Raw genomic sequence first — 13,958 nt, 5'->3', positions numbered from 1 at the left:
ATACCCTTGCTTGCCTAGCCATTTTCCCTTAGCCATAGTGCTCAAGACTCATACCTGTTAGCTCAATGGTAGGTGGTGTCCCCTGTACCCAATTCCTTATCTAGCAATGCTTCCCCCCTTTGTCACGTCACTGCAAGAGAAGTCAAAATTATCATAGCATATAGTTATATTAGCCATCCATTTCCCAATTCATATATTGTCATACCGATTTCATCAATTTTCCATTTTCCATGAAATCATAACGAATAACCAACACTTCATTTTTTTTCACATGAAAGCATAACGAATAACTAATTTAACCAATTACTCAACTTCGCATGAAGCCTGAACGGTTATAAAGGAACTATTTAAAATTGGGCCAGAAATTGGGATGTAACAGGCACATAACAATAAGCTTCAGTGTTTAGAGAGGACTTTTGGGGATTATAAGTTGGTGATGCTATGGAAACAATGATAGGGGAAGTACAAGTCCAGAAGTTTGGCGCTGCAAAGGATTTGGATTTTGTAGCTCAAATGGATGGTTTGCAAGTAAAGGGACAGTTGACAACCTGACAACCACACTTAGATAAATATTACATGTTCAAGGATTGGATTTTCTAGTTCGAGTGAAAAGATATGCCTGGGAGGATGAAATTCAAGAACCTGGCAAGGACAAATTGGAATGCAGAAGTGGATTGAAAGTTTGAAGCTTTGACAACTTACAGAACTTAAGGAAATGATCTGACTTTACACCACACTTGGAATTTGTGGGCTTTTGCAGACTTTGATACACACAAGGGACCACTCAAATAAGACTTTACAAAATTCTGATAAAGGGAAAACTGAGCAATATTTTCATAGCTCAGTATATAAGGTAGGTTTACATAGTCAGTGCAATGCTTGGGCAAACATAGCAAGATCTGCAAATTTGAGACCTGCACAACTAGATTCTAATGTGGCCTCTTGTTGGTGACACAGGCCTCTTGCAGCTACAATGAGATTCCAAATTATCTCTGGGAGGCAAAGCAAGGAGAGACCAAAACGTGGGTAGATCAACCATACTTCATCTTGATTAACAATTGTTAAGTCTGCAAAAACAACACCAAAAAAGTCTTCACCATGAGCCACAAACAGTTATGGCTGCACATAGACAAAATGCAATGATTTATATGGAGAAAAACCGTTGCAAGTAAAACTAGCCCATTGCATCACGAATGAGCAGTTTCACAAGACACCAAGTGAAATCATATTACTTTTATCAATTGCATCTGAACATACCACCCTCCATATTTTCATCCATTCTGAGCCTTTGAACAGCAGCCCATTGCATTAATCAACAAAACTTATAGGGTTGCTCAGCTGGTCCTTGCTGATTCCCCTTTCCACCAAAGTAATACTTCATGTTCACCATTCAAAATAGACCATCTCTGTTACTGGAACATCATTTTAATGATAGAGGTGGATGATATGCATCTCTCAGAACATCTTGAACAAGATATGCATGGGAGGCATTAAGCTGGCTAGCGTGTTAACTTTTCCTTGACGAATTGGCTCAAATGAGTTCTCACCAATTGCCTCTTCAGAATGAGTCCATCTTGAGCACCTCCATTTGTCATTATTTAATGATATGTTGATAAGTGTCATAGGGTGCTCATAACCATCTTCAATGTTTTGGAACATAACAACAACAGTAGCATTACCTCATGCAGGCACTAGTTTCTCCTTTAGCTGCTTGTTATTGACATTTGTATTTACTGAGCCACTGCAATTCATTCTTACCATTGCACACCTCCCACTCTAAGCATTCTTTCTGTCATTCTCAATATCATTAGTACCTATCTGCATATTTTTATAGCAAGACTAATGTCTATAGCTGATTTGTCATCGGAAGGTCTAGTTACAATGACGAGGTTGTTAAACTGCAAACCAGATTGACAAATCCTTGGAAAGTCACATCGTCTTGGACCCTGCTTCGTTTCATAATCTTCAAGGTCACACAAATTCTGATTATTAGTTTAAACAGCTTCATCGATTTGAGCTGAGGAACAATTCAATTTTTTCTCACCTGAGCAAACTTGCACATCAGAGACACCATCATCATCAATAAAATTATAAAACTAAGGAAAAAGAATCATCAATAAAATTATAAAACTAAGGAAAAAGATTTCAGGGAGCACATTATGCATAAAATCATTTTTGAATGTGGAATTCAGGAAGCTTTTATTTGCAGCTATGTAGTTCTTTTATATGAAGACTAAGTTAACATCTTTTACCCTCTTTTCATAGAATAGTTGATAGAGGTGTACCTTTGTAAGTCTACTATTTTTTATGACATCAACCTGAAAATCCACAAGCCGATCCCCTTATTTGAAGCAATACTTGAAGCCTAAGTTGCCGGCTTGGATTCCGTTTCGGATGCAGGTTCGACATTTGGGTTTGAAATTCACTCAATTTTTTTTTGGGCTGGGTTCGGGTTCGTTTTGGGTTCGTCCGTACAAGTTTTTAAAAATTATATATATGTTAAAATATGTTGCAGCAAATAAGTTCATACATCACTATGCAAATATTAAAGCAACTTGGCAAAATACACCACCACATATATTAACGATTTAGTTTGAGCGGCATGACAAAATGTCAAAATACACCACCATATCAATGTTTCAATTCAAAAAAAGTAATGTCAACATTATTAATCAGTCATATGTGATCAAATATCATCAAAAATCATCAAAGAAGTCATCATCATTAGAAAGTACCTGATTAGAAGCACAATCAGTAGTCTCGACTCTCAACTGCCGCTTCAGGATCAGCTTCAACATCATTATGTATCTCATGATCACTGTCCTCAATTTCATGTGCATCAAAGTGGGCTTCCAACTCCGTAAACTCTAGTTCAACATCCCAATTTTTTGCCTCCCCTTTTTTGTAGGTATTCTCTTTGTGAGTTGTGAGCCTCAAGTTTGAATGCACAAAGACCAAGCTATCTGCCTTCTTGGACTTTAGTTGGTTCCGTTTTATTGAGTGGATGAAGGAGTATCTGCTACAATTCTTCTCAGATGATGATGAACTAGCAACCTATCAAGATTTTCAAATTTAATATTATAGAGTGAAGAGTTTTGAATATTTATCAACACGAAATTAGAAATTAGAATCTTAAGTCTTTAAGATTAAAGAACTTACTGTGATAAAATTTTGATGGCAATGGGTTGCAAGTGCTGATACATTTGTCTATGGAAGTACTGCCATTCATGAGCATCAATGTTGTTCTTGTCTTCAAGAGCTTTGAGACCACAATCATTGGTGCTCATGGAACTTATAAGTCCAGACCTCACTACAGGTCATAGTTGCTGGCTAAAAAGTGGGGGTTTCTAATGCCAGAACCACTTGCAGCCATTTCTTGAAAGTTGAATCTACAAATAAACAAAATAAATCATTTTATTTGTCACGACCCTAAAGAAATAATTTTATTTTGTAAAAAACGCAAAATAAAGCTAAAGAAATCATTTTATTTTGAAAAAAATGCCAAAAAACAACTTTCAGTCATACACAGCAGGTCAAAAAGCATCTGCAATCATATTCTTTTGTTACAAATTAATACATATACTCTAAATGCTCATATATCTTGCTGAAATAGACTAAGCATACAATAATAAATTAAACATTAGTCTATAAAAATTACAATCAATAAAAAAACTGTTACAATCAATTAATTTTTTTAAAAACAAATAAAAAACAAACCAAAATACTTTAGCTGCTTTGAATGCCCCACGTTTTTGAGTTGTTTCCTTGTTGACTGCATTTTTGATGCCCTCGTGCTGGAGATATTTGTTTACTGATTGTGTTTTTGTAGCCAAAACTTGTCTTTTTCTTGCCTGTAGCCTGCATCATTTCCTGCCCGCGTATGCCTGTATGTGTTTGTTTCCTGCCTGTAGCCTTTGTTTTGTCCTGCCCGTGTATGCTTGTCATTTTCCAAATTTCCTGCAATGCTTGTTTTCCCGCAAATGCTAATCTCGGGTATTAAAAAGTTAAGAACGAAACAAGCAAAACATAATATTTGGTGACAGTGACTTTAGTCTTTAGGTTTAGCAAACCAAAGACAAACACAATCCATGTCACTACAAATTCCTTCAAACAAGACAAATCCCCGCCAGTTTTGGGTGTTAAAAGTCGCATCAAATTTGGTCAAACAAGACAAATTTGCCCAAACATAGACAAATTTGTCTCCCACTCACCCGACAATTTTAACATTCGGTCAAATTCGTTGGATATTTGACCAGGGTCCCACCCAACATTTTTCCAGTGAATAAGACGGGGAAAAAGTGAATTTGGGTTGAATTCAAACTGAATTCGAATTAGTAGAGAATTGACTTTTGAATTCATTGCCAGACCAGCGTATATGGTAACTTAGCTTGAAGCAAATGGAATAAGAATTGGCTATGAATCTGCTCTCTTTCGTAAGGAGATTCTGTGGCTTCCACAAGTGTCTCACCTTTCATCATATCATTAATAACTATGAGGCAGTACCCCTCCACTTCAATCATTGAGTGTTTCAGGAAACTGGGCAATCAGAGACACTCCATTAAGTCTTAGGCATCTTCTTTGTTATTGTATTGATACCTTATTGTATATGACTTGTGGAAGCGACAATGAAGTTTCTTCCAAAAAGTGGATAATTGACTTCCCATATATTCTTCAAAGGGAGAGGTTATTTCGTACTTGGTCACCCAATGTTCTTTCTCTTACTCCTTTAACAGGGGAAATATTTATTAATATTTTATGAGTAGGATTTTTGACTTGTTTCATTTTTGATGAATTTGACTGATTACTTTATATTTCTACCAAAAGTTTAAGAATGATATGATAAATATTCAAGTTTCAAATATAAATGTATTTTGGATTGTTTGTTGTTACAAGATTAGGGGCATTGAAGAATGAGAATATGTTTTGTACTTTTATGATGTAACATGTGACAACTATTTACGTTGCACCTTTAGTGGGCATTGATTTGCTTTTGCGATTATCTTCATCCCATTTTCAGATGGAAATGCCAATGGTGCAAAGGCTGCAGCAAGAGAAGGTTCCCATGAAACAAGTTTTCCAGAGGTAATCATTTTTCCTGTCACATGGTTGTGGTGTCAGAACAATTTAATTCTGGTTGCAGCTCTAATAATTGGGATTGTACTGCCCTTTTTCGTTTAGGTCTATTTATGCAATTAAGCTTTTTAAAATATTAGGCTTTTTTCTTTTTGTGCATATTTCTCTTCTTTTGCTAATAAATAATCAGATATTAAGTGACTAATTGTAGAACACAAACAAAAACAATATTTCACAGAAGCTAGTAGCAAGAAACCTTAAAATGTCGTTCATGTTTACACTATATTTCTCAGGCAGGCTTAATATTGGTCTTTGTAAATTTCTCAGGATCTTCAGAACACTCTACAGAACAATTCTGATGGCAAAAATGACTGGAATACAATTTTGTAAATTATAGATAAGTCCCAATTAAAATCTAGAATGTTTAGGAACACTGGAGAATACAGACAGAATTAATATTGTAAAATATGAATTAGAGATTAAATGCTTGGATAACCGTCTTGCCTGCTGAATTGAGTGCATCATTGCTAACACCTCTTAAATAGATTATACAGGGCTTGCTGGAAATAACCCCTACCAAGTTAGATTGACCAAACTTCCAATATGATTAGTTTCAGCTGACAGACATTCTAGATTATAACTCCATCATAAGATCTTACAATGGATGTTGGAATTCACTGGGACTATTCGTTTAATAGTTTCACTGCAACTAAAATAGAATACTAGATGCAAACTTGCCAATATATTATGGAATTTTGTTGATGGTTTGGATGGAAACCATCTTTTGTGTGGATTCATCCAGAATTCACCATTGTGCTTCATTATCAGATTGCTGGAGGTTTCAAGTGGAGATCTCTCTGGAGGTTTCAAGGTGGATGCCATGTTTTGTAAGGGTTTTATGTGTTGGTTGGTATCTGTCATCATTCAAATTTGTATTTCAGACCTGGCAAAGTTTATAATAGACTTCAAAATTGAGAGAGATGTGCTTTGCTTGGTGCAGCCATTGATGAGCAATGCTATCTAGGTCTATGACTTCTCCCTGCTGCTCCCCACATGGCTCTTTGTGAACAATGCTTCTTTTTCCACCATTTGTCTTCTCTTCTTCTTGCCTCGCTTGTGTTTGCAAGCATTTTTCGAGCATTCTTCCACCACTTCTTGTCCAGCTCGTGTTGGTTGCGTTCACTGCCTGCATTTTTTGGTTCCATTCCTTCCTCACCTCTGGCTCTGATGTTATTTATTTAGGGCCGCGTTTTTGTCGAGCTCTGGTGTTTTTTTCCGGTTGTTGATCTCTGGTTTCTCGTACAACCTTTCTGTCTGTGTTGGGTCATTCCTTACATGACTGCTTGCCTGTCACGATCTTCTTGGTCACTTCCTGTTGTTGCTTTCCCCCTTAGATTGACACGGGTATGTCTAGTTTTTGTGGACGAACCCTACCATGCCTTCTTACTCCACATCTTTTATAATGGGAATTCATATACAACTTAAGTGCTGCTTAATGATTGAGATATATTCTCCTTAGTCAAACCCTTGATTTATTTACAAACAATGTTTGCACTGTGCTCTTATATATACATTATTACATAGTCATATGTTGGCATTTGTGTTCATGTGATGAATGTACGATTCAAGTCACCCAAGTTACAGATCATATAATTCAAGAAACAATTTATCTGGTAAATCCTAACCTCAATTTGTATTAATTGTGATTTAGGGCAATTTCTAAGGCAACTCAGGAAGGGGACATCACACCCCTACCCATTTGCGGAAATCGTACATCATATTCTTTACAGATCTCGTTAAGTTTGACAGTGTATTTTTATTCAATGTAGTGAAGTGGGAGGCTTTACATATTTATTTACAAAGCTGCTCCCTTATTAATTGTTGAACCTGTTTTTCTCCCACACTTCTCTCTTTCTTTTCTTTTCTTTTTTCTATATTGAGCTAATTCCATAAAATTATTTGGTGAGATCTACAATGCTAGGAGGAACTTTAGAGGATCAAAGAAATCTCTCCTACCAATATCTTGGAGCAAAGTTCTTCTTTGTGAACAGCTTAAATGCCATATATACACTAGGATATTTTTGATAAGAAAATTTTGGTTGCTAAATGAAATGTATTTTATATTAGTGATTGTCGAACACTATTAGTTTTATTATGTTGTTTTCAGCCTTGACAGAAAGTAAATAATGTTATTGTTACATATGAAATGGTAAAAGTGGTAAATTTATTAATGATATTCATGTAATTCTCAAATCAGGTCCAATGTTACGTAGTATGGTATTATAAAGTTTATGATGAATGCCTTATATAGAAATAAGTGAAGTTTTCCAATATTTTTGTCCTGTTTTAAATGTCAACCTAGTACTGCCGACTGCTCACTGCCTCTTGTCCTCCCCATCCTGGAAACGCCATAGAATATAGAGTATTACCTTCTGCTTAGTACCATAAATTTTGTTGTTTATGCTTAGAAATTAATGTCTCTAAGTTGTCTTTAATGAACAGTCATTTGATTGTAATACAGTAATCTTGTATGCTTGATTACCCTTTTGCATGCTCTTACTCTTTTATCTTCATAATTGTACACATTTAATATGAAGGTAGGTGTAGCTGGATTGAATCCACAAACATTTCTTAAGAATCTTATCTTCTGAAGCTTTCCAAGAGTTGGGACTGAAGATGGGCTACAAATAAGAGTAATCAGGCAGCTAGAGGTAGACACATCAAAACATGGGTATGGGTTTTCTCTCAAATGACAAAGTTACATGTTTTAGTACACTAAAAACAAATATCCTTGCTATTATCCTTTTTGATTTAGCGAGATAATTGAAATTACAAAGAACAAATAAATCTTTTTTTAGTCACTTATAGGAAAGTGATAGTTAGGGAAGGAGGATTGTCACCTCTTTGCCCACCCTGGTCCCATGCACTGCATCTTCACGGGCCATCCTCTGTCCACTTCTGTTTGTCTTGCACCTCACTGATATGTTTCCATCTGGATCAGTTATGCGTTTCTCTCCTATTGCCTAATGTTCTACCTGCCTCTCTCTTCATGCTTCACTCTACTTCTGTGGCAACTTATCTGCTAAACAGGCCTTGAGCTGCAGTTGCACATTACCATGACACCTATTTGTATCATTTGTGAGAGTAATGGAAGGGAATCTTACATTTTGCCTTTCTGCCAGAAGTGCTATGCCATAGTCTGTGTATTGACGGTAAGGGTAGTTTTCTGCTTTCCATGTCTCAGATGGCAATATTTTTATTGCCTATGCCACACCATTCAGTACTGACGCTTTCTATGAGACAGGCAATGTGAACAGGTACTGATAGCCTTTTTATTTACCATCATCTTTTAGAAACTTTTCAGGCTTCAGCCCCACTTTGGATTAATGCACAGGTAATTCTTCATAATTAGATATTAGTCTTTCAATAATCAGGCAATAAAATAACAAATTCACTATTGGTGTAACACAATGCACAAATTAGAAATATGAATACGAACTTGGTTTATAAATTTTTCAACCTACCTAGTTTAGGATTCAATGAGCAACTGTTGGTTGATCTAAGCTATCCTATAATTGCTTCAATAAAATCATAATCTGATTCAGAAAATAAAGATATCTAGTGATATGTTCTCAAAATGCACAGACTACTGCATGAGGAACACATTAAAATAATTTTTTTTGAAAGAAAACTTATGGAAGAAAATAATAAAAAAGTTTGATACATATCAAGTCTCTCCAAACATTTAAATATTTGTGCTGTTACAAGCTGTCATAACAGTTAAAGCGTGAGGTTATCTGAAGGGTTGTTTGATTAGTTCAAAACGGCAGCCTCAGTGTGCAAATTGTCTGCAATGATCATTTTTAGGTGTTCAACCCATAGAATGATCAGGGAGAGAGTATAATGGTACAGAAAGAAGAAATATCATGAGGAGATTTTTGGTTAATGGTGTATTTATCAAGAAGCTGTATCACATTTGACCATACCAGCCATTGGCTGCCATTGCTACTACAATTTATCTTGACTGTTTGCTGTTGTCTATTGGGCCTAGGTTTTTCAGGATTTCCACAGAATACAATTACTGATTTAACTAATCTGACTTTAGTTGACAACTGATGCTTCCTAGGTGCAGGAACAGTTGGGCAAATGCTGTTATTTTTTTTGACATGGACATTGGTGCTATTGTGTTCTACGGTTATGGTTTGTTTTGTAATGTAAGGATGCTAGATATTGCTTGTAATTATTATTGCTTTTATTATTGGTTTGTTTTGTAAGCAAGTGTACATATGTTGTGCAGAATATTTCCATAAGACAAGCACACAATTTTGTAAAAATTTCCAATTTTTTGGATCTCAAGTAAATGTGCAGCTTGGAAAATGTATGAATCCAATATTTTCTAGCTGCAGGCTTAATAATATTGCTTTGCTCTATATCATTGATTTTTTATTGGGTTCAAATTCTCTGTCTCTACAGATTGGAATTGAAGCATCCACTTCAGGGGATTTGTTTAGAAATTTTGAGGATGCAATAGCAAATCAGCGAATGAATTTTATGTCAGGAGTGGCACTGAGGAAAGCAAAAGAAGACCGAATGAAAAGTTATTTGAGACATCGTCTGACTGAACTTCAAGGTCAGTACAGACTTCATTGTGATGCTAAAAAAGCTTTTGAGCTTCTTTGAATCCAATTCTGTTGTGCTTGTGACCGTTTTTGACATATGCTACAAGAGGGATTTGAATTTCACGTTAACAGTTTTGCTAGTTATGTTGAAATAACTTTTACCTTTATTGTAAGCTACCTTTAATTCTACACTTACTTCCTAGTCCTACAATTGTTATTACTGCAATCTTATATTGTTGTTTTGAAAGCGCACAGAGTTTTCATGACTAAACTTATGGCAGTAGGAAGATAGTAGGAACCTTTCAGTATGTTTTTGGATGAAAAAATGTATAACATAGATGAAAACATGGAACCAATTGTCTTATGGAGCATCTCAATTAGAAAAATATATCTCTGATGAGAGCATCTCACACGGATGAAAAAATCTCATAGATATGTCTAATCAGTTCATTTTGCTCATGCCCAATTTCTTGAACGTAACAGTAAGAGCTAAAACTGTGAGCCATCAAATAAAATAATCCACGAGCACACAGACATAAACCTGCTTTAACGACACAATAGCTGCTTATGCTTCAGTAACTGCATATCCACTTATCTACAATATCATCGGCAATTTAATAATGTTTTTCATCACTTTCTGAATCAATAAACTGAGCTAGCCACATGTAGAATATGCATAAGTTACAAGAATATGCATAAGTGATCAGCTAACTCAGAATGTATGATCAATTGAACCAGAATATCCATAAATGACCATCAGTGGAAGTCCATAAAATTTGTTTAATGTTAAATGCACCCATGTAATCATTAAGACAAAAGTGCATACCTTGAAAAATGAATCGACCAACATTTTTAATCAGGAAAACATCAATCAGTGAATATGATAAAGAACAAAAACATACATATTATAGGTTCTAATCTACAAGAAGGAAATGAAATATACACCATACACAAGGATTAACCATCAAAGAGCTAAGCACCATAGTCCTTGAGAAGATCAAGAGACTATATATATATATGTTGGTATATGTGTAGCTATACATATATACTATGTGACAAGGTTCGAGTTCGAGTTCGAGCTCGACAACAATATAGTTCGAATGAAATTTGACAAAAAGAATAAATCTTGAAAAAATTCATTATTAAATTCATCTTATCTAATTTTATTTATAGAATATATATCATAGTTCAAAATCTCCTTCTGCCACTTATTGGCAAGGCAAAAAAAAGTGTTTTTAACTTTTATCAGAGATATATCAGTAACTTCTCAGGAAAATATCAGGAATTTAAAAAAATTACATAACTTAAATTTAAAATGCATTTTTTTACAAAATTCAATAAGGAGATGCATCTAATGAGTCAGTAAATGAGTAAACAAACCAAACAAGCTGATCTAGATATTATATAAATGTAATATGTAGCAAAATCTCATCCTCATGTGGAATGTTGATGGTGCAGCTATAGTCAGAGACTCTTAACTCTAAAGAAAACTAAAAATAGCAAATTGTCATTGCAAAAAGATAAACAAATACAATCAAGTACAATATAAAAGTAATCTAGACCGTCCTCTTCCCCTTCCTAGTAGCTCTAGTAAAAACTGTGGCTGCAGTTGTAGTTTTGTCTCAATATCCATCCTAGATGTAGCTAGTGCTGGTGCTAGCAATAACTCTTCATCACCTATATCCTCACTCTTAGTGTCCTAAGTGTCCTCACTCTCACTGGCCTTTGTCCGAATGTCATCCAGTCTTGATGCAAAACCACCCTCTTTCAAATCGGAATTTTCTTGAAAAATCTCTTCAAATCCACTTGCAATCAATCTACAAGGCTTCCAATGACTATTTCTCTTCACCAAACCCTTCTGCTCTCCTCTAAAGGCTGAAAATTTAAAATGGGCCACTAAATGGTATTTCGTTGGGCTGCCCATGGGATTTCTTCAACTTCTCGAGAGAAGTATGCCACTTCTCTGCAATATATTGCCAACTTCTTGTCCGAGATTTTGGTGCGAAAACCTTGTATTATCTTGCCATTCCAAACTTCTCGTGTGAAACTGATATATCGGCCACTTATCGACGTGATTTTGAACTTTGATATATATAATAATAAATTAAAATTATTAAAAATAAAATAAAATAATATTAAATATAAATACTTAAATAAATTATAATAAATTTAAAATAATAGAAAATAAAAAATTTAATTTAAATATTTGACTTTTAGATTTTATATATTAATAATAAATTAAATATTTTAGAATATATTAATTTTTAATATATCAAATGCAAATATTTTTCAAATTATTAAAATAAAACAATGAAATAAAATGATCTAAGCTTTTCATATAATGTTTAACATTTGTAATAAAAATTCACTGTAAATACATTAATTTAAACTCTATTGCTATAATTTCAAAATGCATATCCAAAATTTCTAATTTAATAGAAATATAAAGAAGTAAAACTGTCAAAACAAAATATTCAGCATCAAGACCACGATGTCAGGCAAAGGCATCACAGGGGAATCCACGAGGTAAGACTATTGCTTTGGGGAAAAATATATTGTCCGTGGACTTTTTCAATTGCAACCTCCCAATTAGTAACCGACAAACAAATATCATGGTTTGATACGCAACAATTAAAAAAACTTTTTGAAAACTCTTTATAAAGCATTTTAATCCGTACAAATTTGTGGACGCACGTCTCGAAGAGGGGGATGCACTTGGAACTTGTGGACTCTGTTCCCCCATATCTAGAGGTGCCACCAAATAACAGGAACTCTGTTGAGGATGGGGGGATGTCCCGACATTGACTATTTACTGATTCGACTATTTATGTTCAATGTTTGATGTTCCAATTCAAGGCAATGTTCAAGTATTTTTACTCTTTTACATCTTATATCTTATATCACAATACATCCTTTCATAACTAGCATTTTAACTACCATATGTATAGTATATACAACCCCTCTTGTTCCCTGCAACCGTCCCACTGCCATCCCCATACTGTCCCCAAATTAAGGCCTCTTTGTTTCCTCGTCTTGTAAACTTGTCTCCCTGTTCCACCGTCCCCCCTTCCCCCAGGGCGGTGTAACTATGATACATACATATACATACATACATACATATATATACATATACATATTTATATATATGAGTTTGCCTTGGATTACTGAGTTTTGTTTGCACTTTCAGTCTTTGACCAGCGTGAGGGAATTTGTTTTGATTTCGTATGTATTCTGATTTTTGTGTTTTGTTGATTTTCAATTTTTCTGGATTTTTGACAAATATAATGCAAGAAATGAACTACTACAGGATGAAGCAAATCTGAGACATATGACTGCAATTCTAAAACATAATTCCAGAATCAACACTTAATTGCAGAAAGTTGAAACTGAAACATCAAATGTTTGGAATCATTCCTGGCCAAGAATGTAGTTTTATTTATTTTGGAACCAAATGTTGCTGAATAGATCAATAAACAACTATGTTACCCGGGGATGCGTTTCCACCCCTAAACCCGAAGTTTCGGAAACGGGGACGGTTTCGGGGACGGGGGGACAGCAGGGGACGTTTCCCAGACGTCCCCACCTAGAGAAGAAAATAGGAAACGCGTCCCCGAAACTTCGGAAACGGTCAACGAGTTTCCGAAACACTTTGATTGTTTTGGGGACTGTTTTTCCGTTTCCTAACATCCCGGGGACTGCATAAAAAGTTTCCTATTAAAAATTTATTAAACTCAATAAAACCATTAAAAAAATGATTTTCCAAATTTTCAGTAATTTGCGGGCCCAGACTTGTGGAAGTCAGTTTTTTTATAAAATATATTATAAAATGAATGATTAGGGGCAGCTATCATAGTGTGTGTTTTCATTTTGAGGCTTGGGATGATAGTGATAGTGACTTTGATATGGATGATTAAGGGCAGCTGCCATAGTATCTTTGTTTTCATTTTGACTTTGATGTTTTTGACTTTGGAGTATTTTGTCTTGACATTATATGATCATTGATAGTTGATACATTGATGGAATGATTATATATCAATATGATCATTGATAGACTATAGTTGATTCTTTAAAAGTTTAAAACATTAAAGTTTGAGTCTTTATCTTTTCAATGTTTCCATTTTATTGAGAGTTGATGTTTTTCATTCTCTTATTTGATTCATTTCATTATGTACTAATGATATTTTAAGTACTTAGATGATGATTGAAAATGATGATTCAATTAATGCTGATTGCTATGCTCTATGATCATTGATGAATCATTATTTG

General features: G+C 34.7%; 1 protein-coding gene across 2 annotated transcripts in view; it reads left to right on the top strand.

The window, feature by feature from the left end:
* Positions 1-13,958, top strand: part of LOC149556961 (putative ATP-dependent DNA helicase CHR12) — a 235,337-nt gene that overhangs the window by 49,343 nt on the left and 172,036 nt on the right. For both annotated transcript variants that reach the window (XM_089831603.1, XM_089831604.1), the window contains exons 3-4: positions 5,018-5,082; positions 9,547-9,703. In XM_089831603.1, the coding sequence (XP_089687729.1) occupies positions 5,018-5,082; positions 9,547-9,703 (222 nt within the window). The remainder of the gene's footprint in view (positions 1-5,017; positions 5,083-9,546; positions 9,704-13,958) is intronic.

Source organism: Cupressus sempervirens, chromosome 5 (genome assembly GCF_028749045.1).
Source record: "Cupressus sempervirens isolate cs-2001-9-10 chromosome 5, ASM2874904v1, whole genome shotgun sequence".
NCBI classification, from domain to species: Eukaryota; Viridiplantae; Streptophyta; class Pinopsida; order Cupressales; family Cupressaceae; genus Cupressus; species Cupressus sempervirens.
The sequence above is the reverse complement of the archived record's forward strand: the minus strand, read 5'-3'. Positions and strand labels throughout refer to the sequence as shown.